General features: G+C 37.8%; 1 protein-coding gene across 3 annotated transcripts in view; it reads left to right on the top strand.

Annotated features, from left to right (window-relative positions):
- Window positions 1-26,429, top strand: part of XPA (XPA, DNA damage recognition and repair factor) — a 29,425-nt gene extending 2,996 nt beyond the window's left edge. Inside the window, exons 2-8 of one of the 3 annotated variants that reach the window (XR_011465114.1) lie at window positions 4,459-4,497; window positions 4,718-4,828; window positions 8,245-8,350; window positions 12,721-12,886; window positions 15,058-15,175; window positions 18,181-18,421; window positions 25,107-25,241. Coding sequence is in view for 2 of the 3 variants with exons in the window: in XM_070375601.1 (XP_070231702.1) it covers window positions 4,459-4,497; window positions 4,718-4,828; window positions 8,245-8,350; window positions 12,721-12,886; window positions 15,058-15,175; window positions 25,107-25,255 (689 nt within the window). In the remaining variant the exon portion in view is untranslated. Of the gene's footprint in view, window positions 1-4,458; window positions 4,498-4,717; window positions 4,829-8,244; window positions 8,351-12,720; window positions 12,887-15,057; window positions 15,176-18,180; window positions 18,422-25,106 lie in introns of all 3 variants that reach the window. The other 2 variants (XM_070375601.1, XM_005905976.3) reach the window with 2 other exon arrangements.
- The last annotated feature ends 599 nt before the right edge of the window (window positions 26,430-27,028 follow it).

Below are 27,028 nucleotides of genomic sequence, written 5' to 3'. Positions count from 1 at the left end.
GCCATGAAATTAAAAGACGCTTACTCCTTGGAAGGAAAGTTATGGCCAACCTAGACAGTATATTAAAAAGCAGAGACATTACTTTGTCAACAAAGGTCTGTCTAGTCAAGGCTGTGGTTTTTCCAGTAGTCATGTATGGATGTGAGAGTTGGACTGTAAAGAAAGCTGAGCATTGAAGAATTGATGCTTTTGAACTGTGGTGTTGGAGAAGACTCTTGAGAGTCCCTTGGACTGCAAGGAGATCCAACCAGTCCATCCTAAAGGAGATCAGTCCTGGGTGTTCATTGGAAGGACTGATGTTGAAGCTGAAACTCCAACACTTTGGTCACCTGATGCGAAGAGCTGACTCATTTGAAAAGACCCTGATGCTGGGAAAGATTGAGGGCAGGAGGAGAAGGGGATGACAGAGGATGAGATGGTTGGATGGCATCACCGACTCAATGGACATGAGTTTGGGTAAACTCTGGGAGTTGGTGACGGACAGGGAGTGCTGGCGTGCTGCAGTTCATGGGGTCGCAAAGAGTTGGACATGACTGAGGAACTGAACTGAACTGAGGCATTGTCAAACACTCATTATATCAATTTAGAATCTTACCAGCAATGTATGACAGTCTCAATACCACATCTTCATTTGGTATTGTCAGTCTTTTTCATTTTGAGTATTCTGGTTGGAGTGGTGGTATTTCATTATGGTTTTAATTTGTATTTTCCTAATTTCTAATGATAGACATTTTTCTTGTGGTTACTGGATATTTGCATGTTTTCATTTGTGAAGTTTCTCTTCAGGTCTTTTGCCTCTTTTTAAGGCTCTGTTTTTCTTTCACTGAAGTGAAAGTGTTAGTTGCTCAGTTGTGTCCAACTCTTTGCGATCCCTTAACAGTCTGTCAGGCTTCTCTGTCCATGGGATTCTCCCAGCAAGAATACTGGAGTGGGTTGCCATTCCTCTTCTCCAGGGCATCTTCCTGACCCAGGGATCAAACCTGGGTCTCCTGCATTGCAGGAGGATTCTTTACCATCTGAGCCACCAGGAAAGCCTGTTTATAGGATTTCACTGTATATTCTGGATATGAGTCTTTTGTCAGATATACATATTGCAAATAGCTTCTGCCAATTTTCATCTTGTCTTTTTACTCTCATAATGGTGTCTTTTGATGAATAGAGGTTCTAATAGTTTTTTTTTTTCTTTATATATTTTATTGAAGAATAGTTGACTTACAATGAATGTTTCAGGTGTACAGTGAGGTGGTTCAGTTATACATATACCCGTGTGTTACTTTTCAAGTTATTTCCATCATAGGTTATTACAAGGTATTGAGTATAGTTCTCTGTGCTGTACGGTAAACCTTTGTTGCTTGTTGAATATCTATTTTTTTTAAAATTAGAAATCTAGCATTCTGTTCATACTAAGACAAGCAAGTGGATTCAAACTGTCATAAACTTTTTAGTTAGGCAAAATTCATGTTTTCTAAAATTATTATACAAAGCGTTTATATATTTGTATATAAAAGCTTTTCTACTACACTTGATAAAGGCTTGAAAAAGAACATAAAAAAGATGGAGAAATTGGAAAATTAAATGAAATGGGAGCACCGAATATGAAATAGAAGTGTGAAACAAACTCGATAAAAGTAAAAGATCATCATTAGTCCAGTTGTTTTTAAACATGGCTGCTCATTAGAAACATATCTGGAGCTCTGGCAAAGAATAGCAATACCTGGGCATTTGTATTTTTCAAGAAATTCCAAGATAATTCTGATATATATCTGGATTTCAAAAAGTGATTACAGGTTTTTCTATTAAATGGTAGTTAGGGTGATATATGGAGAAGACAATGGCAACCCGCTCCATTACTCTTGCCTGGAAAGTCCCATGGACAGAGGAGTCTGGTAGGCTGCAGTCCATGGGGTCACGAAGAGTCGGCCACGACTAAGTGACTTCACTTTCACTTTTCACTTTCATGCATTGGAGAAGGAAATGGCAACCCACTCCAGCGTTCTTGCCTGGAGAATCCCAGGGATGGGGTCTATGGGGTCGCACAGAGTTGGACATGACTGAAGTGACTTAGCAGCAGCAGCAGGGTGATATAGAATTCTATTATTTTTCTGTTGCCCAATCATGATACAACAGTATTGAGTAATAGTTACATAATCACAGTAGTAAGAGATGTTTGTCAGTTTTCACAGTCAATAGCCAGACAAAAAATAAAAAATAGTTACAGTTGCAAGCCATAATGGGAACAAGGTTAACTTAACAATATAGTTACATACAACTTGGGAGGTCAAGCAGAGTGATGTGGTAAGTGGAAGTGTGTACATGAACATTTTCATCTGCCTAACCAGTCTGTCTTTTGCTTGATGCATTTAATCCATTTACATTTAAGGGAATTATCAATATACATGATCCTATTACCATTTTCTTAATTGTTTTGGGTTTATCTTCTGTAGGTGTTTTCCTTCTCTTGTGTTTCCTGCCTAGAAAAGTTTTTTTAGCATTTGTTGTAAAGCTGGTTTGGTGGTGCTGATTTCTCTTAACTTTTGCTTGTTTGGAAAGCTTTTGATTTCTCCATCAAATTTGAATGAGAATCTTGGTGGGTAGAGTATTCTTGGTTGTAGGTTCTCCCCTTTCAACACTTGAAGTATATCCTGCGGTTCCCTCTAGTTTTTAGAGTTTCTGTTGAGAAATCAGCTGATAACCAGATGGGAGTTCCCTTGTATGTTATTGGTCACTTTTCCCTTGTTCCTTTTAATATTTTATCTTTGTCTTTCATTTTTGTCATTTTGATTACTATGTGTCTTGGTGTGTTCCTCCTTGGGTTTATCCCGCCGAGGACTCTGTTTCCTGGACTTGGTTGACTATTTCGTTTCCTATGTTAGGGAAGTTTTCAACTATTATCTCTTCAGATAGTTTCTCTGGTCCTTTCTCTCTCTCTCTCTTCTCCTTCTGGGACCCCTATAATGCGGATGGTGGTGTGTTTAATGTCCCAGAGGTCTCTTAGGCTGTCTTCATTTTTTTTTTTTTTTTTCCGTTCTGTTTTCTATATTCTGTTCTGCACCAGTGATTTCCACTATTCTGTCTTCCAGGTCACTTACCCATTCGTCTGTCTCAGTTATTCTGCTGATGATTCCTTCTAGTGTATCGTTCATCTGTGTTCATTTATTTTTAGTACTTCTGACTCTTTGGTAAACCTTCTTTGCATCTTCTCCATTCTTTTTCTGAGATCCTGGATCATCTTCACTATCATTCTGAATGCTTTTTCAGAAAGCTTGCCTGTCTCCACTTCATTTAGTTGTTTTTCAGGGGTTTTATATTGTCCCTTCACCTGGGACATAACTCTTTTTCATCCTGATTAACTTTTTGTCATGTGATTTTTGTTCTAGCCGCTGTGGGATTGTGGTTCTTCTTCTTCTGATGGTCTTATACATGTGTTCCCTGGAGAAGGAAATAGCAACCCACTCCAGAATTCTTGCCTAGAGAATTCAATGAACAGAGGAGCCTGGCAGGCTACAGTCCACGGGATTGCAAAGAGTCAGACATGACTGATTGATACTTTCACTTTCTGGTGAATGAGGCTAAGAGGCTTCTGTAAACGTCCGTCTCCTTGTGGCTTCTTTGTCTTTGGACATGGGGTATTTTTTTTGGTGGGTTCTAGTGTTCTCCTGTCCTAGTTGTTCAACAGCTAGTTGAGATTTCGGTGCTTTTGCAGGAGGAGATGAGTACACATCCTTCTACTCCACCATCTTGTTAAAATTTGAAGTTATAATAATTTTCAGTCAAGTTCAATTAAACAGTTTTTCTCTTATGGTTGATACGTGTATGTCATGTGTAAGAAGTTTTTGGCTACCTCAAGTTCATAAAGTTATTTTATGTTTTCTTCTAGAAGCTTTATTTTACCTTTTATGTTCAAGATTGTGATCCATTTAAAAATTGTTCTGTGTCTATTGTATGTGATAGAATCAAAGTTCATTTATTGGAATGACCATCTTTTCCTCACTGTTTTGTAGGAGTGCCTTAGTCATAAATTCTAGCATCATTTATTGAAAATACTATCTTTTTCTCACTGAATTGCCTTGGAGCCTTTGCTGTAAATACGTGTAGACCTATTACAGGACTCTATTATACTGGTCTCTTTGTCTTTGTTTCAGTACTACGCTGTCATAATTACTGAAGCTTTGTAGTAAATCTTTAAATCTGGGTAGTGTAAATGCTCTAGTTTTGTTCAGGATTATCTTGGCTATTCTGTGTTCTTTGTATTTACATATAAGCATTAGATCAGCTTGTCAGCTCCCATTATTCCTCCCCACCCACAACACACACATGCAAGCACCTACTAGGGTTTCGAGTGGGATCACATTGAATCTTTAGGTGAATCTGGGGAGAAGTGACTTTGATTTCTGTTAGTGGTGTTTTTGACGTTTTACACGTCTATTCCTAGGTATTATTTCTTGACTCTAATTGCAGATTCCTGTGGATGTCCTCTATTACACAATCACATCATCTGTGAGTAAATGCGGATTTACCCTTTCAGCCTTTACGCTTGTCTTGTTCTCTTGCCATATTACGGTGACTGGGGCCTCAGTATAACGTTGAATAGAAGTGATAATAGTGGACATCCTCGTCTTGTTTGATATATATTACATTTTTGAAAGTTCCTGTTTATACACAAGGGAGCATATGGGCTTACCTGGTTCATTTCTTGACCACTTCTTAACTTTTATAGGCATGGCTAATGTAAAAGCAGCCCCAAAGATAATTGACACAGGAGGAGGCTTCATCCTGGAAGAGGAGGAGGAGGAAGAACATACAGTTGGAAAAGTTGTTCATCAACCAGGTAAAGTGGGTTTTCAAAAAACAGATATCTAGATTGGTCATTTTGAATAACATGCGTGATTTTTTGCAAACTGATGTTAAAAAATGACACATTTAGTCAGTGAGCAAGTTGACTTTATAAGAATGATGAAATTTGGCAGTTTTGCTAGTAGATTAAAAATTAAACAAATTTGGCAGATTCATTTAAAAATGTGGTTTATATGCTTAGAGTTGATGCTCTCGGTCTTATAATAGACAGGTTGATAGAATAAATACTTAAAATTATCTTGATAGGTTGAAATGGGGGTCTTGAATGCAAGAGATAAAATTTAGCACATTCTTTCTTATGTTTAGAGGAAAAGTGGTTTCCCCATTTCTCAAATATTCTTTCAGGGCTTTCTTTTTAACGGCTACATAGTATTCCATTTGATGGCTGTACCATGGTTCATTGAAATGCAGCTCTTTTGTTTCTTTTCTCTATTCTAATAATTATTACTGCAGCGAATATATTCGGAGATAAACTTTTGTCCAGCTCTCTGATTCACAGCAGTAGGGTAACTGACCCAAAAATATGTATACTTCCAGTAAAGTTTACATATTTAAAAAAAAGTTAACATGTATAGAAGCAGTAAACAACCTAAAAGCAAATAAACAAATGGATGTATTTTTCCAAATGAATTAACACATATTGAAGAGGGGGAGGACAGAAGGAGCTAGTCCAAATGATTTATGAGCATAGCATTTGACAGTGTATCCTCAGTTTGAGATAGGTGGGGTAAGGGGAAAAACTACAACATTCCTGAACTCATAGAGTGATATGAGGGAAGCAATTCTGAAATTATTTTAGATGTATTATTGGCTCAAATAGACGAATGTATTTCTTGATGTTGGGAGCCAGGGTTCTCATTGTGGAAGAAAGGACATACAAACGTAGAATGGGAGAAGGCAAGAAAGAACCCTATGGGAATGGATCAAAATTAGATAGATTAAAATCATGGGTATGAACTCATGATTTCTGAAACACGTATATCTGTATGTGTAAACTAATAAATGTACTCAGTAAAGTTTCAGGAAACAAAATCAATACACTGAAATCTGTTGCATTTCTGTACATTACTAGTGAACTATCAGAAAGAGAAATTAGGAAAACAGTCCTATTTACAACTGCCTATTTATCCGAAATAATAAAATACCTAGGAATAAATTTAACCAAGGAGGTGAAATACTTGTACACTGAAAACTGTAAGACAGAAATGAAAGAAATGGAAGAAGACACAACTAAATTGAAAGACATTCTATGCTCTTGGGTTGGAAGAGTTACTAATCTTAAAATGTCCGTAGTACCTAAAGCAATGTACAGAATCAGTGCGGGCCCAGCCAAAATTCCAATAGCATTTTCCCACAGAAATAGAAAAAATTTTAAATTCATATGAATAATGAAAGACCCTGAATGGCCATTGAATCTTGAAAAAGAAGGACAGAACTGGAGACCTCATGCTCCCTGATTTCAAATTATATTTCAAAGCCATCATAATGACAATAAGTATGATATTGGCATAAAAACAGACACATAGATCAGTGGAACAGAAGAGAGAGCCCAGAAAAAACCTACACGGATGGTCAGTTAATTTATGATAAAGGAGCCAAGAATATACAATAGAGAAAGGACATTAATAAATGGAGTTGGGAAAACTGGACATTCACATGGAAAAGAATGAAACGAGGCCACTGTCTTACATCATACAGTATAACTCAAAATGGATTAAAGATTTAGATGTAAGACAGACCGTAAAACTCCTAGAAGAAAACATGAAAAGCCCCTTGACATTGCTCTTGCTAATGATATTTTTGGATATGACACCAAAAGCAGAGGCGATAAAGGCAGAACCTTCATAATTGAAAATCTTTAAATAAATTATAGCTGATATATTTTTAAAAATTAAGAAAAAAACCCAGAACTGTTAAACAAGTGGGACTGCATCAAATTAAAAAGCTTCTACATAGCAAAGGAAACCTTCGAAAAGACCACCTACTGAATGAGGGAAAATATTTGCAAATCATACATCTGATAACTTGGATTTTGTTAGGGTTTGGAGATTAGTGAGATTAAGAAGTGCTAGAATATTAATTGACCTTCTTGTATTGGAAGTAGGTAAGGAGAGGCAGTGATAGGAATATGTTGAATGAATTATGAACAAATGACAACTCCATTTTTCTTCCCACTGGGGTTAGTGGTAGTTCTCAGAGTTGGGGCTTGGCAGTGGCAGTCATCCTAAAGACTTATTAGTAAAACTTTCACATTTGCTGATAAAAAGAAAACAGTTCTATAGGATAAAGATCCTTAGCTAGGTATTTGAAATCTGTTTAAAAAATTCTGCTTTACTTTACCTGGAGTAGTTTCTGTAGTGGGTGTTGAGGTTGTATAGCTAAGTACAATCTCTACCCTTTAGAGATTTTCAATCTAGTAGTGGAGACAGATGAAGAGGAAGCCATTTACCCTGTTGGTGGGAGGTGGAATGGAGTTTCCCACTTGAAAGTGAATTCTGTATTGTCTCTCTTTTACTCTTGTTTTGCTCTTTACTGTTCTTTTCTGTGTTGTATGTTATGTCCCTTATGTGTAAGCAGCTCCCCCATCTTGCTTCCGCCTTGGGACTAATCTCTGTACTCTCAGCAGTACTGTGGTGGGCTGCATAATGGCCCCCAGCAATGTCCACATTCTAATCACCCTGGACTCCGTGAATTTACTACCTTACAGAGTGAAAGGCACTTTGCAGATAAAATTAAGGTTAAAGACCTTGAGGTGAGGAGCTTATTCTGGGTTATCCAGCTGTAATCACAAGCATCCTTAAAAGTAGGAGAGAGGCAGGAGAGAGTCTGGGGTGGTGTGATTATGGAAGAAGTCATAGTGATATAAGAAGCTACAGTTGCTGGCTTTGAAGATGGAGGAAGGGAGCCGTGAGTCAAGGAATGCAGGTGGCCTCTAACTGGAAATGGCAGGGTGGTAGATTGTCCCTCCAAAACCTCCAGAAAGGAGTGCAACTCTGCCAACAACTTGCCTCTAGCCCACTGAGACCTGTGTCAAACGTATAAACTACAGACTGGGATAAAATAAGTTTGTGTTATTTTAGCCACTAAATTTGTAGTAATTTGTTATAGCAGCAATACAGAAGTATTAATAATACAAGTACTTTACATGTGGTTTGTGTTCAACAATACTGAATGAGTTGATAATTTTTTCCTTTATATTATTTCCTTTCTCATTTCTTTTTTCCTTTAAAATTTTTTTTAATAAGTGGGAGATTACTTAAAGTTTTATGTTGTCTTATGTAAATATTTGTATCAGTCATAAAATACATTTGTAAGCTAATACAAAGAAAGGAAAATGTATTCTAATTACACAAAAAAAGGAAACTTAAGAATGAATTTTCCATTCTTTAGGACCTGTTATGGAATTTGATTATGTTATATGTGAAGAATGTGGTAAAGAGTTCATGGATTCTTACCTTATGAACCACTTTGATTTGGCAACTTGTGATAATTGCAGGTACTTATTTTTATTTCAGAGCATGTTCTAAATTACTGAAGTTTAACATTTGCATGTAGGTTTAGGGCAAAATAATGATTTGCTCCATTTGGATTCAGCATTTTCATAATAATTTTGTTTTTCGTTTTGGAAGTTTCCTAAAATTTCTGTGTTTTTCATTTTGCCAAAAAAATACAGGAAACCTATGCTTAGCAGTCATGCCATATCAATAGGAAGGATGGCCCTGGGTCTGCCGTGGATACGTCCTTTTGCTTTTTTCTTTAACCATCTCCTAGTAGCAGGTTCCTAATCCTTCTCTTACCCCACCCCTAAGGATCCATTTGTTTTTTTCTTTCTTTGACCACCGTGTAACCACCTTGGTCAGAGGACTGGCACCTTCATTGAGAGGAGGAAAGTATAACCACTCTCCTGGTACGTAGAACACCTCTTTCCGTTCATTTTCTGTTCTTCTGAATTGGCAGGGAAGAGAATAGATGAGGAAAAATCAGATTCCTCTGTCATTCCTTTTTTTCTCCTAGCCTTTATTTCTTTTTTTATATCACCACGGATTATCCCTCACTACTCTACATGGTTCTGTCCCTACTGCTTACCTCCACCAAGTCCTGCGTTGGTGTCTTTCACACCTGAAGATCCCACCTTGGATTCTCACTCAGCCTCTTATCTGCTCCCTGTGCCCACTTATATGTTTTGCCCCAGATCAGCTGCTCACATGCCTGGTGGACCTGCCCTTTCAGAGTCCCTGCTGCAGACATTGAGAGCTGGCACCATTGACTTGTTGCCAAGTAGAATCCTTAGAAGATAGAATGAGAGCTATTTCTGATCTCATGATCAGTGATGGGAAATGTTCTGGTATCCCTTGGAATTATGAATCATAAACTCTGTTCCCAGTGTTTATGCATAACAATGTCATCGATGCATACAGTGGTTAAGGTCCACAGTGTTATCTCTTTAAAGTAGATAGCATTCAGGAACTAGGAAGAAAGTGAAAATGAAGTCACTCAGTCCTGTCCAACTCTTTGTGACCCCATGGACTGCAGCCCACCAGGCTCCTCCGTCCATGGGATTCTCCAGGCAAGAGTACTGGAGTGGGTTGCCATTTCCTTCTCCAGGGGATCTTCCCAACCCAGGGATCGAACTCGGGTCTCCCGCATTCCAGGCAGACGCTTTAACCTCTGAGCCACCAGGGAGTTACCACATATAACCTTTTTCCATGAGAAAGTGGAAGCCAGTGATTATCAACTGAAAGTTATGTAGTAGTCTGCTGGAGCAGGAAACGGCAACCCACTCCAGTATTCTTGCCTGGAAAATTCCACGGACAGAGGAGCCTGGTGTGTTCCATGGGGTTGCAAAGGGTTGGATATGACTGAGTGACTGAGCACAGCACATGTAGTAGTCTGGAAAAATATTTGAAAAGTTTAAACATAATTAGGGATATAGCCATCCATTCTGTTTTTTTCCAACATCTTTGACAATTATAGAATTCATACAATGATAGTTTTCCTTCCTTTGGTTTATACTTCCAAATTGTTTGGTCATCTTAAAGTTATTCTTGATTATTAACTGTCCTCCCCCTCCCCTCTCCTGTCCTATACCTGCCTCTTCAGGATTCACTGTTGCAGTAAAGGGCAGCTTCACTCATTGGTTGTTTCTGTATTCCATGTTTAATTCCAGATCTATTTGTTTCTGTATTTAAGGTCTTAAACCATATCCTGAATCTGTTCATTTCTCATTCTCTGTACAGTTATGCCTTAGACTGGTCCCCTACCAGCTCTTACCTGGATCACCACAGTGGTAGTCTTCTGACTGGCCTCTTCTCCCACTTTTGCACCATTAGTCTCTTCTCCTATAGCCTTTTACTCAAGGCTTTTTAACATTTTCTAATTCATTCAGATTCAACAGTACATGAATCGTGAACTTGCAGATGTTCAAGCTGGATTTAGAAAAAGCAGAGGAATCTGTATGCAGGTCAAGAAGCAAGTTAGAACTAGACATGGAACAACAGACTGGTTCCAAATCGGGAAAGGAGTATGACAAGGCTGTATATTGTAATCTTGCTTATTTAACTTATATGCAGAGTACATCATGCGAAATGCTGGGCTGGATGAAGCACAAGCTGGAATCAGGATTGCTGGGAGAAATATCAATAACCTCAGATACACAGATGACACCACCCTTACGGCAGAAAGTGAAGAAGAACTAAAGAGCCTCTTGATGAAAGTGAAAGAGGAGAGTGAGAAAGTTGGCTTAAAACTCAACATTCAGAAAGCTAAGATCATGGCATCTGGTCCCATCATTTCATGGCAAACAGATGGGGAATCAATGGAAACAGTGACAGACTTTATTTTTTGGGGCTCCAAAACCACTGCAGATGGTGACTGCAGCCATGAAATCAAAAGACACTTGCTCCTTGGAAGAAAAACTATGACCAACCTAGACAGCATATTAAAAAGCAGAGATATTACTTTGCCAGCAAAGGTCCATCTAGTCAAAGCTATGGTTTTTCCAGTAGTCATGTATGGCTATGAGAGTTGGACTATAAAGAAAGCTGAGCATTGAAGAATTGATGCTTTTGAACTGTGGTGTTGGAGAAGACTCTTGAGAGTCCCTTGGACTCAAGGAGATCCAACCAGTCCATCCTAAAGGAGATCAGTCCTGGATATTCATTGGAAGGACTGATGCTGAAGCTGAAATTCCAATACTTTAGTCCCCTGATGCGAAGAGCTGACTCATTTGAAAAGATCCTGATGCTGGGAAATATTGAAGGCAGAAGGAGAAGGGAACGACAGAAGATGAGATGGTTGGATGGCATCACTGACTCGATGGACATGAGTTTGAGCAAGCTCTGGGAGTTGGTGATGGACAGGGAAGCCTGGCGTGCTGCAGTCCACGGGGTCACAAAGAGTCAGACATGACTGAGCGACTGAACTGAACTGCACTGAATCCATTCAGAATAAAATTGTCTTCACCATCGCTCACGAGACCCCTGCCTATCTCTGACTTTATCTCCCATCACTCCTCACCATCACTTAACTTCAAGCATTCTGATCACACTGGCCCTCTTGCTGTGAACTCCATTTGCAAAACATACTCCTATCCTAGAGCTTTTGCATTTACTCTTCTCTCTGCTAGAAATATTTTTTCTCTAGCTATTCGGAATGTTCTCTGACTTCTTAAAGGCCCTGCTCAAATGTTCCCTCACCAATGGCCTTCTCTGATTACCCAGTCTCTGGAAATTTCTATTCCTTTACCGTGCTTTGTGTTATAGTACTTTTTTTTTTTTTTTTAAATTTTTAAATTTGATTTTATTTTTAAACTTTACAATATTGTATTAGTTTTGCCAAATATCGAAATGAATCCACCACAGGTATACATGTGTTCCCCATCCTGAACCCTCCTCCCTCCTCCCTCCCCTACCCTCCCTCTGGGTCGTCCCAGTGCACCAGCCCCAAGCATCCAGTATCGTGCATCGAACCTGGACTGGCATCTCGTTTCATACATGATATTTTACATGTTTCAATGCCATTCTCCCAAATCTCCCCACCCTCTCCCTCTCCTACAGAGTCCATAAGACTGATCTATACATCGGTGTCTCTTTTGCTGTCTCGTACACAGGGTTATTGTTACCATCTTTCTAAATTCCATATATATGTGTTAGTATACTGTATTGGTGTTTTTCTTTCTGGCTTACTTCACTCTGTATAATAGGTTCCAATTTCATCCATCTCATTAGAACTGATTCAAATGTATTCTTTTTAATGGCTGAGTAATACTCCATTGTGTATATGTACCACAGCTGTGTTATAGTACTTTTATCTGTCGTCATGTTTGCTGATTGATTGTCTTTTCCTAAATAGAATGTAAGTTTCATGAAGACAAGGTTTATTTTATTTCCTTTATTCTGAGTGCCTTAAACAGTACCCAGCATATAGATGGAGAACAAATGAATGTGAAGAGCTATGTAATTGTCTGTGTCTCCATTTTCCCCTGGGCTTTCAGAAAGAGCCAACTGGAAACTCATCTATGCTTGGTGCAGTTGGACCTTGTGTATTTATATTCCTTACATCCTGACTTTAAGCTTTATATTTTCTTAGTTATCATTTATATTTGCTGTACTCATGTCTTTTCAAATTCCTTGTGGAAAAGAGGAACTTAAGTAAAAAGAAATTCTTAAAAGGTTAAATAACATGGATCTGTTGCTGACACAGCTTCTCAGAATTAATATTTTCCTGTTGGAATTCTTATGCTGCTAATTTGACCATGAGAGTTTTAGGAAAAAGCATTTATATGTTTCTTTTGGCATGTATGCCCCTAGGTTTTGGGGCTACTTGAAAATTTATTTACTTTATGTAATGGACTTAATCTGTTTTCAGAGATGCTGATGATAAACACAAGCTTATAACTAAAACAGAAGCAAAACAAGAATACCTTCTGAAAGATTGTGATTTAGAAAAAAGAGAACCAGCGCTTAAATTTATTGTGAAGAAGAATCCTCATCATTCACAGTGGGGTGATATGAAACTCTACTTAAGATTACAGGTCTCTAAGAAGTTATATTCAGTCATTTTAAACCTTGGTTTAGGTGATGTTTTAACAATGAACTAGTTATAATTAGTTTAGTTTTTACTTACCGACTTAAAAAGATCCTGTTGTTTTATTGTTTTGCGTGAGTCATAGTCATACATAATGACGTTAAATAACATGTTTACTTATTGTGTTTTTTTTTTAATTTTATTTTTAAACTTTACATAATTGTATTAGTTTTGCCAAATATCAAAATGAATCTGCCACAGGTATACATGTGTTCCCCATCCTGAACCCTCCTTTCTCCTCCCTCCCCATACCATCCTTCTGGGTCGTCCCAGTGCACCAGCCCCAAGCATCCAGTATCATGCATCGAACCTGGACTGGCATCTCGTTTCATACATGATATTTTACATGTTTCAATGCCATTCTCCCAAATCTTCCCACCCTCCCCCTCTCCCACAGAGTCCATAAGACTGTTCTATACATCAGTTTCTCTTTTGCTGTCTCGTACACAGGGTTATTGTTACCATCTTTCTAAATTCCATATATATGCGTTAGTATTATTATGTTTTTTGATGTAGCACTTTGGAGCAAATATATTACTGTTGGGTCATGTTAGAAGTACAGTTTGGAAACTAAAGAAAGCTTGAAGTAGAGAAGTCAGCCCGTGTTTCCCTTGCCCACCCACCCCCCAAATAAAATCATAAAAAAAAAATTCAGGAATTTCCCAAATGCCTAGAATCTAACTCCAGTTTTCTTCATCTATCTCAGAATGGCACAGATATCATAATCCTCTTTTTCATGCCGTTATGTGAAAAATACCGGGAGGCCTTGCTTTAGAGCACGGTTTGATTGGAATATACTAGAAAATCCTGTGTGTTCTAATAACGAAGCCACGTGTAAAACCAAACGTATACTGAATTTTCACTAAGTGTTAGACACTGTTGATTAAAAGATTCACTGTTAGGTACCACTGAAAATGAAAAAAAAGTACTGGTATTTAGACAAACCCAGTGGAGAAGGAAATGGCAACCCACCCCAGTGTTCTTGCCTGGAGAATCCCAGGGACGGGGGAGCCTGGTGGGCTGTCATCTCTGGGGTCGCACAGAGTCGGACACGACTGAAGTGACTTAGCAGCAGTCCTCTCTTATCACTTGGTGCTTTTATTTTACTGAACTAATGTCATTATACTGTAGTTTTTTTTTTCCCTTTTGCTGTAAGTCATGCTTGTGTGTACTTAAAAAGGAAAATGCAGCTATCACAGATTTATTAAGGTATTCCTAAACTTTCTTACATTCAGAGTCCAATTCTTCTGAACCACTTTTTGACTCAGTTGTTAAAATACCATTAAGTACATTAGTGATGCAGCATTTTCAGGGATGTTAAATTGTGGAAAATGTGATATTAGAATTTATGAAATAACAGTATATATCACTTTGTGTTAAGAAATTTCAGTTTGGCTTTATTGATGGACATTTTGGTCCCCTTAACATATTGAGAGAGATACCTTGAGCAAGTTCTCAGTGTGTATATTATTTCCCTAAATGTAAATAAATGTTTGCAAAGAGTATTTCTATGTATATACTCGTTATAATATTTAATATATTATGTATTATAGATATATAAAATTCAAAGGTTTTAAACTAGAATAAAGACTTTTTAGATCATTCAGCTACAAAAGTTTAAAAAAATTCATATTTTGAAGATCAAAAATTAGTTGAATGGATGTAAACTGTTATTGATTCAGAAGTAGGGTAGCATTGATTGATTTCCTATGATGGGAGATTTTTAGAGATGACCTCATATTTAGATCTGCTATGGCTAATTGGTTAGCAATTGTTTTTTTTGGTGATCCTGCCAAAATTCATCAAATTTTTGATTCATGTGAATACAAAAAAGCAATTGCACTCAGAGGGCAGCTTTATTTATATATACACAGGCATCCCTGGTTCTATTGTGCTTCACAAATATGTAATCTGATTCATCATTTATTTACTGAGGGTTTGATAAGTTTAGATATAGATATTATTAGAGTTTTTTTCTTATCAGTATTTAAAATCTTTTAAATTTCAAATAAATATAAAGTTTCACTTGATTATTCTTTGAGACCTATGGATTTAATAATTATAACTATTTTACAGCAATGAATCACAACTAATTTAAATATGGATTCTGTATTTCAGATTGTGAAGAGGTCTCTTGAAGTTTGGGGTAGTCAGGAAGCATTAGAAGAAGCGAAAGAAGTTCGACAGAAAAATCGAGAAAAAATGAAACAGAAGAAGTTTGATAAAAAAGTAAAAGGTAAGTGGCTGCATTTACATCATGAAGGACTGTGCTCTACTGCTTTGCAAAAAGCCTTTAGCTAAGTTCTTCCAGTTTAAAGATATAATTGGATTTTATTTTTTTCCCCATAAATTTAAGAACAAAAGGCTTAAAGTTTGGGTAGGTTGGTGTTTGAGAGTCTTAAGTCCAAACTTCACAACACTGCGATTCTAAAAAAGCATGTAAGCCCTCATCTTAAAGTGAATCATAGTTTTGTATAGGAATGGTAGTAGGGTCAGGGATGTGCCTCTGGTTAAGGATTTGGCATTAGTTCAGTCTTGAATATGACCCACAGGGTTATCCAAAGTGAGATTTCTACCAGGAAACCTCTCTAATTGCTTAACGTGAAGGAGCAATGTCTTTAAGTCTTAGTCATCTAACTTCACAACTAGAAGGTGCCTTCTAATGTCAGATAGTCTGTCTAATCATTTTTATTTTTATATGAAAAAAAGTTCTGGAAAGGTAGAGTGACTTGTTACATAGTTTCTGGAAAGTTGGGACTGGAGCCAAGATGTCATGACTGAGAGTCTGCATTCATTCCTCTGACCATACATCTGTCTATCTGTGTTACTCTCCATTCCTTTGTCCATCTGCCTCTGTATTTATTTGTCCATCCATCCATGCATATGTGCAGAAGTCTGTCTATCCATCTGTCCGCCAGTGTATCCAACAGTTACTATGTCCCAAGCACTGTGCTGATACAAATGCTGAAATCACAGTTTATCAGAGGAGAAAAACTGGTAAAGTCATCATCATGTGATAAATACTGTGACAGTGATGAGCATAAGCTGTTAGAGGAGCGCAAAGAGCACTTGTTGCTGTAGCACGGAAGCCCCAAAGAGAGTCTTAAATAAGTAGGCATAAATGTTCTTCAGTAACCAGAGTCCCACTCTGGTGTCTAGTTTATATAGATAGCATATATTCTGTGTATATACAGGGTTATACATATACTAAATCGATCCATTTAAAATGAGTATCTTAGCCATCATAAGTAATTTTGCTTATTTTTTAGGATTTAGAAGAGGTTTTGGAGGGTGAATGAAGATAGCTGAGATGTCTTAAAAACAAAAGAGCCAAAAAAAAATTGAATGTCAGCCTACTTTGTTTCTTCTTATTGTGAGGGACTGCTTTCCACCTTTTCAGTATAAGAGTAATTCATGTGCAGTACAGAGAAGTTAGAAAACTACAAAGAACTTATAGCCCATAATTATACTACCCAGAGACAGTCATCAGTAACAGTTTAATGTCTGTTTTTCCAGTTCTTTTTTATGCATAGGCCCTTAAATTTTTTTTTATAAAAATGGAAGCACCATTGGACATTTATGAAATTCATAAAGTTTATCGGTCCTTTATCTCTGTATCTCAGTTTCTTCAACTATAAAAATGACGATAATACCACCCACCATATAAAAGTTTTTGTAGGGAATCAATGAGACATTATATGTAAGTTGCTTAGACAAGAACTAGGGCAGAGTGATATCCCGTAGGTAATATTACTGTGCGATATTATACCTGTTATAAGAACGTGGCAGCTCTGCATGTGCTGCTTTAGAAGAGCACTCTTTAGAGAAAAGTTTCGTTTCTTCCCCGATAGATACGATATAATGGAGGCAGGTAAAAAATTCACTTATATATCCTTGGACTTGTTCATATATTTATCAGTTATTACTTTATTCTTTGATTATGGGATGGGAAGAAGAGTTAGGTGTGTTTCAGGTTTCCAATTTGACATTCTTAATTTTGATTACAAATGAAAATTTTGATATATAAATTGATTGACTTAACAGTGAAGAATAAAAATCAAAGTTGAATTTAAAAGAAGTTAAGACATAATCTCATGATAAATACATCTTTATATAAATTATAGTTACTTAACATACTTCCTAAATCAGAGAGTAAGCACATTTTTCTTTCTTTGTAGAGAGTTTTCCTATAGCATACTGTGCCATGTAAGAGGATTTCATTGAAGGATCATCCCCACATTGGCCACTGCTGTACCACCATCTTCCAAAATACCTGTGGGGCCAATTGAGAGGATTTGGAAAGGCTTCTTTTGAATTTGGTCCTTTTCTTTAATCTCTTCCATGTTTTACCCCAAGCCTTCCTCTCTTCCAGCATCAGGGAATCCCTTGATGGGAGGGGTAAGGTAACAGAAGGTACCTTAAGGGGTGTGAAAGAGGAGGGCATATTTATAGACTAATCATATATCAGCCTAAGGCTTTTGTTAACTCCAGCTCCTTGAATCTTTTCAGCTCTTCCCTTTCAGCTGCCTCTTTAAACCACTTCCCCATGGTCTTTTGGCATAGACAATAATATACAGATAAAGGAATTAGGAACTTGTACCTTCAGAGTAAAATACTTTTTGAAAAGGGTCTGTCTGTAATTTTACTTAGATACTGTTAGTGTAGTTTGGTCAAGATGTTCACTAAAGGCGGCTGAATTCTGATAATTTGACAACAAAAGGCATCTGTTTAATTTCTTTATTTTTTTAATAAAACAGTTCTATTAAGATATTCACACCTACTAAATACCATGATTAGAACATTTCTTTCAAGATTTACACAATTAGCCTAGATAATTTTTTTAAAAAGTATAAACTCAAATATAATTGGCTATATTTCTCACTATGTTAAATTTCTGCTATTAACCACCAGATGAAGTACTGTGCATTTTCCTCATCCTTGAAGAGTTTGGATTTTCCCTGAAGTTCTTCCTGGAGCTCTTAAGACTGGTTTCTTTAGTTTATTCCTTGTTTGGATGAAGCGTGTTTTTTGAGGAAATTTTTCCAAGTGGTTACTAGAGGGGTATATTTTCCAAGACCCTGTTAACAAATCTAAGAATGTTTTTCTGTTTCTCTTGCATTTGAAAACCTGAGTTCCCTCTGAGTTGTATAAGCATTGTTCCATTGTCTTCTGGTGTTTAATGTGCAGAGGTCAATGCCGTGCCTTCTTTAATTATGGCTTCTTCTTGTTGATTTGCTTTAGAAGTTGGTGGATATGTTCCTGTCCTCCTGACTAGGCCACAGAGGGCTGAGAGTGGAGTAGACACTGTAGAGATTAGAAACAAGGAGCTTACTATGCAGTTTGCTCAGAAGGCTCAGGACAGAGAGGAATAAAAGCAAGTCTAAAAGTTTTCTTAGTTGAAAGAATTGGAACCTGGTTCCTCTTGATCTTCTGATTTTGATCCACAAAGAAGCTGACACAAAGTTTACTTCTTTATAGAAAGGTAAGAGATTACATTTACCTGCTTTAGAATATGGTCTTCTACTTTAGCAATTTGAGAAAGAATTGATCTTAACTAGAGAAGAAAATTATAGATGGTATATAAGGGGTGTGTGTGTGTGTGTGTCTGTATAAATTTAGATAAAGTGAAAGAGAATTTTCTCGTTGGCAAATTCAAATTGTTCAAATTCGCATTGACTGTCTTAGATCTGAGAAGGCAGAAGTAGAAATGATGGCATTACTGGTGCTTAGTTTAACTAGATTTTTATAAAGGCAATGTGTGTTGGCCTTGATATTGGATGGAAACTTTGAACTGGTACAAATACACAGAACATTCTGGGTTTGGATGGCTCCTTTCCACAGATAAGGTGGCTGTAAAGTTTTTCTTTAAAGTTATACTCAGCTTTCTCTTAATACTGGTAGAGGTTCAGTTCAGTTCAGTTCAGTCGCCCAGTCGTGTCTGACTCTTTGTGACCCCATGAATTGCAGCACGCCAGGCTTCCCTGTCTATCACCAACTCCCGGAGTTCACTCAGACTCACGTCCATTGAGTCTTCTTAAAAAAAAAAAAAAAAAAAGAGGATTAATTTTCATTGTTTGTTAGTGTGCACTTTTTTTCCCCAAAAGAAGTGGGTAAGAAAATCCCATGTGGGGCTCCTTCTCAGTTTGTGAAAAATAACTGGTGGCTCAGACGGTAAAGCGTCTGCCTGCAATGCGGGAGACCCGGGTTCGATCCCTGGGTCGGGAAGATCCCCTGGAGGAGGAAATGGCACCCCACTCCAGTACTTTTGCCTGGAAAATCTCATGGACAGAGGAGCCTGGTGGGCTACAGTCCATGGGGTCGCAAAGAGTCGGACACGACTGAGCGACTTCACTTCCACTTTTTTCACTTTCTCAGTTTGTGAACATTTTACGTTCTGGGCCTGTGGTTATATTTATGGATATTTTGGGGCTTCTCGGAAGAGTTTGAAAGACACAGTTTCCTATCCTTGGTTTCTGGAGGACAAAGATCAAAGCTTCTTAAGTTTTGTTATTTCTTGGTGATTTTTCCCCCTCTAGTTACCGGTGGGCACCCTGTGTCAAAACTTCCTGCCCTCCCATCAGGTATTTAGCTGTACGTGGTCTCCCTCCACTAATTATTTTATTGTAAGTCTACCTCCTAAGCAGCTCTGGGCTTCTTTGAATACAGGCTGCCTCTTTTGCAAAATTAAGATATTAAGCTGGATGAAATACAAATTTTAGAGTGGTATAAAATATATTTTTCACTGAAACAAGCATTTAGGGGAAAATGTCTTTGGGTAAAAAATAGAAGCGGTCTCTGAAGATAATCAGCAGCAAGACTGACGGTTACCATGAACATTTTTGTAACCTTCCAAGAGAAGTAGTCCAGTTTGTTGTGTTGTGAAATTCTAGGCCAGCAGGACCAGGAGGTAACATGGCAAACTGCTGTTCTCTTCGCCAGTCACAGGCTTTCAGGCCTGCTTGGCACATCCCTTTGCACCCCCAGGGTTTCCCTAGCTCTCCTGAGGCCTAGCAGACCTTTTCTCACTCTTCCGAAGTCTCTGACCTTACTACCCTCTTTTCAATCTCAGCAGTAGTAGTTGACCTCTACTTTCCAAAGTTTTAAGTTGCTTAAATGAAGTAATGTGAAAAACTATTACTAATCTGTAATCAAACAAATGTTTTATTTCACCAGATGTTGACATTTTTCTCTTTCGTTCACACACATATTTTGCTGAACCATTTAAGAGTTATTTGGAGACATTGTGGTTCTTAATACTTCAGCATTTATCTACTATAAACGAGGACGTTTTTCTACTGACTAGAAAATACCACACTCAAACTGTACATTAATACAACACTGTTACCCAGTATATAATCTACATTGTCTTTCCCCAAGTGTTCCAATGTCCTTTATAGCTTTTCAGTTGTTGGATCCAGGGGCCTGTCAAGGATGATGCATATCCAGAGTCTCTTTTTTTCCTCAGCCTTTTTCTTTTACAATTTTTGAAGAGTCCAGGCTACCCATTTTCTGAAATGTCCCTCCATTTTATTAGCAGCTTGTTTCCTTGTGATTATATTTGGATCAGTCACCTCAGGAGACGCGTGGTATCACTGCAGTATCTGCCAGATTTCCGCATTATAAAGGTACCCTTTCCCCTTTATAATTAATAGGAAATCTGTGGGGTGACTCTTAACACTATGTGAATTTCTCATTCCTTAAGTTTCATTCAGTGGTTTTAGCACACAGGTTGAATCTTGTCTGAGTCAGTTATTATTAGGGTAAATGGTGACTTTCTATTTCTGTTATTTCTACAGTTCTTATTTGGTTTCTTTTGGAAAGAAGAGCTTTTTTTAGTAGCAGTTGGAACCAGGATTCTTATTTTCAAGTCAGTGGTACAGTGTGTCCACTCCTTGTTGTTTAGTCACTTACGTTGTGTCTGACTGCAACATCAGGGACCGCCGCACGCCAGGCTCCTCTGTCCTCCACGATCTGCAGGAGTTTGCTCAAGTTCGTGTCCATTCAGCCAGTGATGCTATCTAACCATCTTATCCTCTGCCAGCCCCTTCTCCTTTTGCCTTCAGTCTTTCCCAGTATTAGGGTCTTTTGCAATGAGCTGGCTCTTCATGTCGGGTGGCCAAAGTATTGCAGCTTCAGCAGTAATCCTTCCAGTGAATATTCAGGGTTGATATCCCTTAGGATTGATTGATTTGATCTCTTTACCATCCAAGGGACTCTCAAGAGTCTTCTCCAGCACCACAATTTGAAAGCATCAGTTCTTCGGTGCTCAGCCTTCTTTATGGTTCACTCTCACACCTGTACGCAATTACTGAAAAAACCATGGCTTTGACTATATGAACCTTTGTTGGCAAAATGATGTCGCTGCTTTTTAATATGCTGTATAGGTTTGTCCCCACCCACAGTGATTTTGGAACCCAAGAAACAAAATCTCATTTCTTCCACTGTTCTCCCTTCTGTTTGCCAAGAACTGATGGGACTGGATGCCATGATCTTTGTTTAACGTGTTTCAAGCCAGCTTTTTCACTCTTTCACCCTCAAGAGGCTGTTTAGTTCCTCTTCACATTCTGCAATTAGAGTGGTATCATCTGCCTATCTGAGGTCGTTATTTCTCCTGGCAATCTTGATTCCAGCTTGTGATTCATCCAGCCTGGCATTTCACATGATGTACTCTGCATATAAATTAAACAAGCAGGGTGACAGTATATGGCCTTGTTGTACTCCTTTCCATTATTCATCTTAATGCCCAAATTTGGCCAGTGGACGTCCCTTCAATGTAGCTCCTGTCTTTTAAAAAATGTTTTTATTTGGAAATGATTTCAAACTTACATAAAATTGCAAGGATAAGAATGGTACAAGGGACACCCATATATTCTTCACCTAGATTTACCTATTGTTGACACTTCATGCCATTTGCATTCTCTCTGCACATTTCTTTTTCTGAACCGTTTAAGAGTAGGTTGTGTACATTGCCAGCCTTTTTTATCCCTAAATACTACAAATGCGAATTTCCTAAGAATAGGAAGATTGTCTTATGAAAGTATAGTATCTATATTTTTATTTAGTCATCCAATTATGTCCTGTGTAGTTTAATCAGTTTAGTATAAAATCTAGGCTAGGACCAGGTATTGGCTTTAGGTACCAAGTCTTTCTAAATTTCTTTATTCTGGAGTATTTTCATAGCCTTATCGCTTATGACACTGGCATTTTTGAAGAAGTCTTTCCCCTTCCTCTATCTTTTTTACAGTAGTATTTTCCATGTGGGGTTTTTCTGATGTTTCCTGATGGTCAGATTCAGGTTATTCATTTCAGGTTGGATAGTTCACAACTGATGTGACTTTTCCAGGGTATCATGTCTGGAGGCATGTGATATCTATCTGCCCTTAGTGGTGATGTATTTATTTTTTATTAGATAGGCAAAAGTCCTGTAAGACCATGTAAGTGCCTGCTTCTGTTCAACACTCCCCTTAAGTTTAGCATCCATCCATGGGTGGTTCTTGCCTGAACCTAGGATGATGGTTGCAAAAACTGTTTTCTAACTTCAGCACTCATTCCACATTTAACAAGTTGGAAGTCAGCCCTGATAGCATCCTCTCCCCTACTTATTTTTTACTGGTATGGATTCATTAATTCCTGTTCTTCTCAGTGGCTTTTGGTTAATTTCTGTCCTCAATTATTTTGGTGGTCAAATTGCCTCAGATTTGGGCCAACAGAAATATCTCCAGACTAGCTCTTGTGTCCTTTTGGCATGTCTTCATCATTCTTTGAGCACATCTTTCTAGCTCAAAATACACATATATGTATCAGTTCAGTTGAGTCACTCCGTTGTGTCTGAGTCTTTGCAGTGTCCATCGAGTCAGTGATGCCATCCAACCATCTCATCCTCTGTCATCCCCTTTTCCTCCTGCCTTCAATCTTTCCCAGCATCAGGGTCTTCTCCAATGAGTCAGCTCTTCACATCAGGTGGCCAATATATATACATTATATATCTATAATGTATGAGTTCACACCCAGTTCTAATCCAAAATTTAGGGTTTATTCTGGTTTTCTCCCTTTCCTTATTTGTAACTCCTTTCTCTGACAGTCAGAATCCTGATTTCCCTTATCCTTTATAATATGTGTAGTTATTTGGTGCTCCTGAATGTAACTAATTCCCCTTCATGTCTGCCTCCTCTCTAGGAGACCCTCCTTATTTGTCTTGGGCTCTGCCCACCCTACCACAGATGCTCACTTTACCTGTTACTCCTCATGGCTTTAGGTCTAGATTTTTCAGGTGGAGAAAGAAGTGGCAAAAAAGGAGACAGCAGGTTTTTATTAAATTTTTTTATTACTTCCTTTCTAGCACAAGTTTTTTCAGGAATGTCTAGTGAATATTAAAGACAGGCTTTGTTCTTGTCGTTATAGACCTTGATAGGTTAGTTGAAGAATGGGAAGAAAAGCCATAAAGTCAGAGTAAAACATTATGTTCAGTTGTGACAATTATGGATAGTAAGGTAGATTTTTGTTAAGTATTCTTTTAGTGTTAAGAAAACAATTTTCTTATCTCTCAATTTCACAGAATGCTCAAATGGGGCAGAGGTTAGCTTAGTGATTGGCATGCAGTCACATTTTGAGGGATTTTCTTCATTGGGTAGTAAAGGAAAAGTGGCTGGAATACTTTACATCAGAACAAAGTCGAAAGTAGGTATTGGAACTTGAACAGAAACATCATCTTGTCATTATCTGAAACCATGAGGCATCTGTGCAGTTCTGGTTAGCATACTATTTTAAAAATATCCCACTTTTAAAATAAAATAAGGTTCTTCAGAATATGGGAGGATACAGGAGTAAAGATTAGAGTTTAGACCATGATAAACTATCATGAAGTGTACGCACTGAAGCTTGAAAGCAGCCTGAAGTACAGCGCTTTTCATACCGGAAGTGTATGAAAAGGCAGCGCATCTTAGCGGTGAAGAACATGGACTGAGCTGGACGGTGCCTCTGTTTGACCTTAGGCACAACTTATGTAACCTCTCTGTGCGCTAGTTTTCTCATCTGTAAAATTGGGAAGATAGTTGTACTTGATACATAGCCTTATTTGTTTGATATAGTAAAGGCTAAACATAAAAAGATTCAAGTGGTATTTTGATACTACTTGCAGTAAAATGGATTAAAGAAAATGTGTGATTACTTGGTGTACTTTGATTTTTAAGGTTGAGATTATAGAAGGTAATGATCATACTCTCCCTTAGGTAGGGCAGCCATCAAAGACAATGCTGGATCATTGGTCAGAGTAGAAAAAATTTGCTTTTTTTATTCATTAAACCAGAAACTGAGATGTTATTAGCTTATTTTCTAATTAACACAAAGCATTTGGTAACATGCAGTGTGAACTTTAGAATGTCCTGGTTGCTTTTCAGAGCATCCAACACAATTCAATTCTTTGTGAAAATGCTGTTTTGTATGATGTAGTAGGAAAAGTTCTCAACAATTGAAATACATGACCTGGGTTCCCCTGCTATTCATTGTTCAGTTTTCCTACTTGCAAAATAAAATGAAGTAAAACAACTCTATAGTTCTTTCCAGCTCTTAATAGCCAGTGATTCTTTTCTTTGTTGTACTTTTTAACAATTACTGTAACAATTACAATTTGTCTCCTAAAATACTGCTGTCATTCCATAAAATAAAGAATGCAGTAGATATAAGGTCAGTTGCAGAAGCAGCTTTTCTAAGATGAAACATCAGCAGAGTGGCTGGGTTCTTGGCTTTCTAGTTTTCTTGCAGTTTGACTTGCCTCTTAGAGAAGTGGCTCCTGACTATGAGGAACTTAAATCCTTATCCTCAGTCGTCCCAGCTGATTCCCCTCTCATTCTTTGGCATCCTGTTTTCCATAGTCAGCTGCTTAAACTATTCTTTGCCTGTCTTCTGAATCTAGTTTGTTGCTGTTCTTCTAATCCACATACTCCATTTCTGAACCTCCTGTTTCAAACTAAAACCAACAGTGACTTGAAAGATTCCACAGACCAAACTAGTGAGCTAGGAAAGTAGGCTTGCCAAAACTGTATCATTAGTTTTGACTTGTTATAAAATTAAGGCATAAACCATATTTGGTTAAACATAGCTGAAAAGCAATGGATTTTTAATTCAGCTGAATAGCACCACTGAACAATTGGCTTTTATTTTTTCCTTAGAATTACGGCGAGCAGTAAGAAGCAGTGTATGGAAAAAGGAAACAGCTGCTCATCAACATGAGTATGGGGCTGAAGAAAAGCTAGAGGATGACATGTACCGGAAGACTTGTACTGTGTGTGGCCATGAACTGACATATGAGAAAATGTGATGTTAAGTGATCTGTTCTACAGTGTGGAAATTTAGATTGGTCCTGTTCAAAATTCACCAAAATGTAAAGTCTTCACAAATGAATGAAACACTTGTATAAATAATGCTCCAATAATTATGTATGTTATGGCTTAACAGCAAGTTTCAGTTAAGGTCCAGCAGGTCTGGTGGGCAATACACTGAGTGTGTGACCATTTTTTCTATAATAAGGCTGGGAGCTGAGCAATAGAATGGGTTTAAAAGTGTTAGCTTAGAGCTAAAACTGAGAAATAATGACCAAGGCAAACCCTCGATTGAGGTTAAGAGGAAGAGCTTTTAGCAATAAAGGCAAAAGCTGGCCGAGCTGGATTCATATCCCAGGAACCAGCAGGGATGGTGGTAGACCACTGCACCCCAGACCCTGGGCCAGGTCTTCTAGACCATGTCTGTCTCTAAGTCAGGGTGCGAGGGAGCTTTGCTGGGACAAGTTTTCTGTATCCTTAGGGTTTATGATAGATCTTAATATCAGTGTCTGGATATCCCTTTTCAAATCTGGGTAAAGTAGAAAAACATCTAAACTGTTTGTTGATCAAAGGTAATGATAACTTGTTAACATTTACTGAGCATGTTCCATGTGTCATGCAAACAAACACTATGCAAAGTGCCTTACAGGTATTCTCATGTAACTCTGGGAGGGAAGACTGCTTGCTTCTATGTTTATGTAGCACTTCTAAAGGAATGGTAACCTACAACCTGACATCACCCCAGACATTTGGATCAAGTTTCAATAGTCGAATATTACCCTATCTTGTCAAATGGGTTACAGGGTAGTTACCTGGTAAGAGCAATTGATCCCAAGTGCTTGATTAACGGGTGTGTGCATTTTTTTTTTTTTATAAAAACAAATTCAAGATAGATAATTTCAAGTTGTTCTTTGACAGGACTTTTTATCTTACTGCTACAAATAGGAAGTTTTTATACATTTTCATGTTTTTCTTCAGATCAGCTCTTGGAGATTATGCTTGAAGAAGGGCAAAAGTCAAAACAAGTCAAAGCCAAAGACTTGAAAATGTAATTACTAATTGTTCCCTATATAAGTATTCAATACAGAAATGTCTAATATGTTTTTCGAATGTTGATTTTTTTCATGTGCTATGCTGAATATTACAGCTCAGTAAAAATCAATTCTGAATGGGCAGCAAGACCTTCTTTGGACTAAACAAAAAGCTTCCAGCAAGTAAGTAGGGGTTCAGGCTGCTGACCACTGCATTGGGAGATAAGGAACCCTTGAACCACCACATGGACATAGTTTCAGATTCCATTTACTAGCTGTGGACCTTGGGTAAGTTATTCAGTGGGCCTGTTTTTATCTGTCATATAGGCATAATAATCTAATGACTGTCATGATGATTAAATATGGCAAATCTATAGCAAATGACACGTAAGTTATTAATGAGCATGTATTATCGAGACCAGTATAGCTAAGACTTGTCTCCTTGAGGTGGGCTTCCAGTCAGTCGCTCTTTACCTTCATCAATTTAAGACAGTCCTGGTGTCCAGATATCATTGACAGCCAGATATGCTCTACTCAGGTCGCCAAGTTCTGTCCTCATCATTCATTTTCGGATATAACTGTAGATTATTAGTAAGTTATAGAAATCACTGCTAAGTACTTTTCAGGAAAAGCAAGCAAACTTTATCTTCATTTGAAGTGCTGAGTAATTCCTGTGAGATTTAGAGTCAAGGAAAACAAAAATTATGTTTACTTGGACAAAAGCATGTTAAATGGCATCAG

Source organism: Bos mutus, chromosome 8, assembly GCF_027580195.1.
Source record: "Bos mutus isolate GX-2022 chromosome 8, NWIPB_WYAK_1.1, whole genome shotgun sequence".
NCBI lineage: Eukaryota > Metazoa > Chordata > Mammalia > Artiodactyla > Bovidae > Bos > Bos mutus.
The sequence above is the reverse complement of the archived record's forward strand: the minus strand, read 5'-3'. Positions and strand labels throughout refer to the sequence as shown.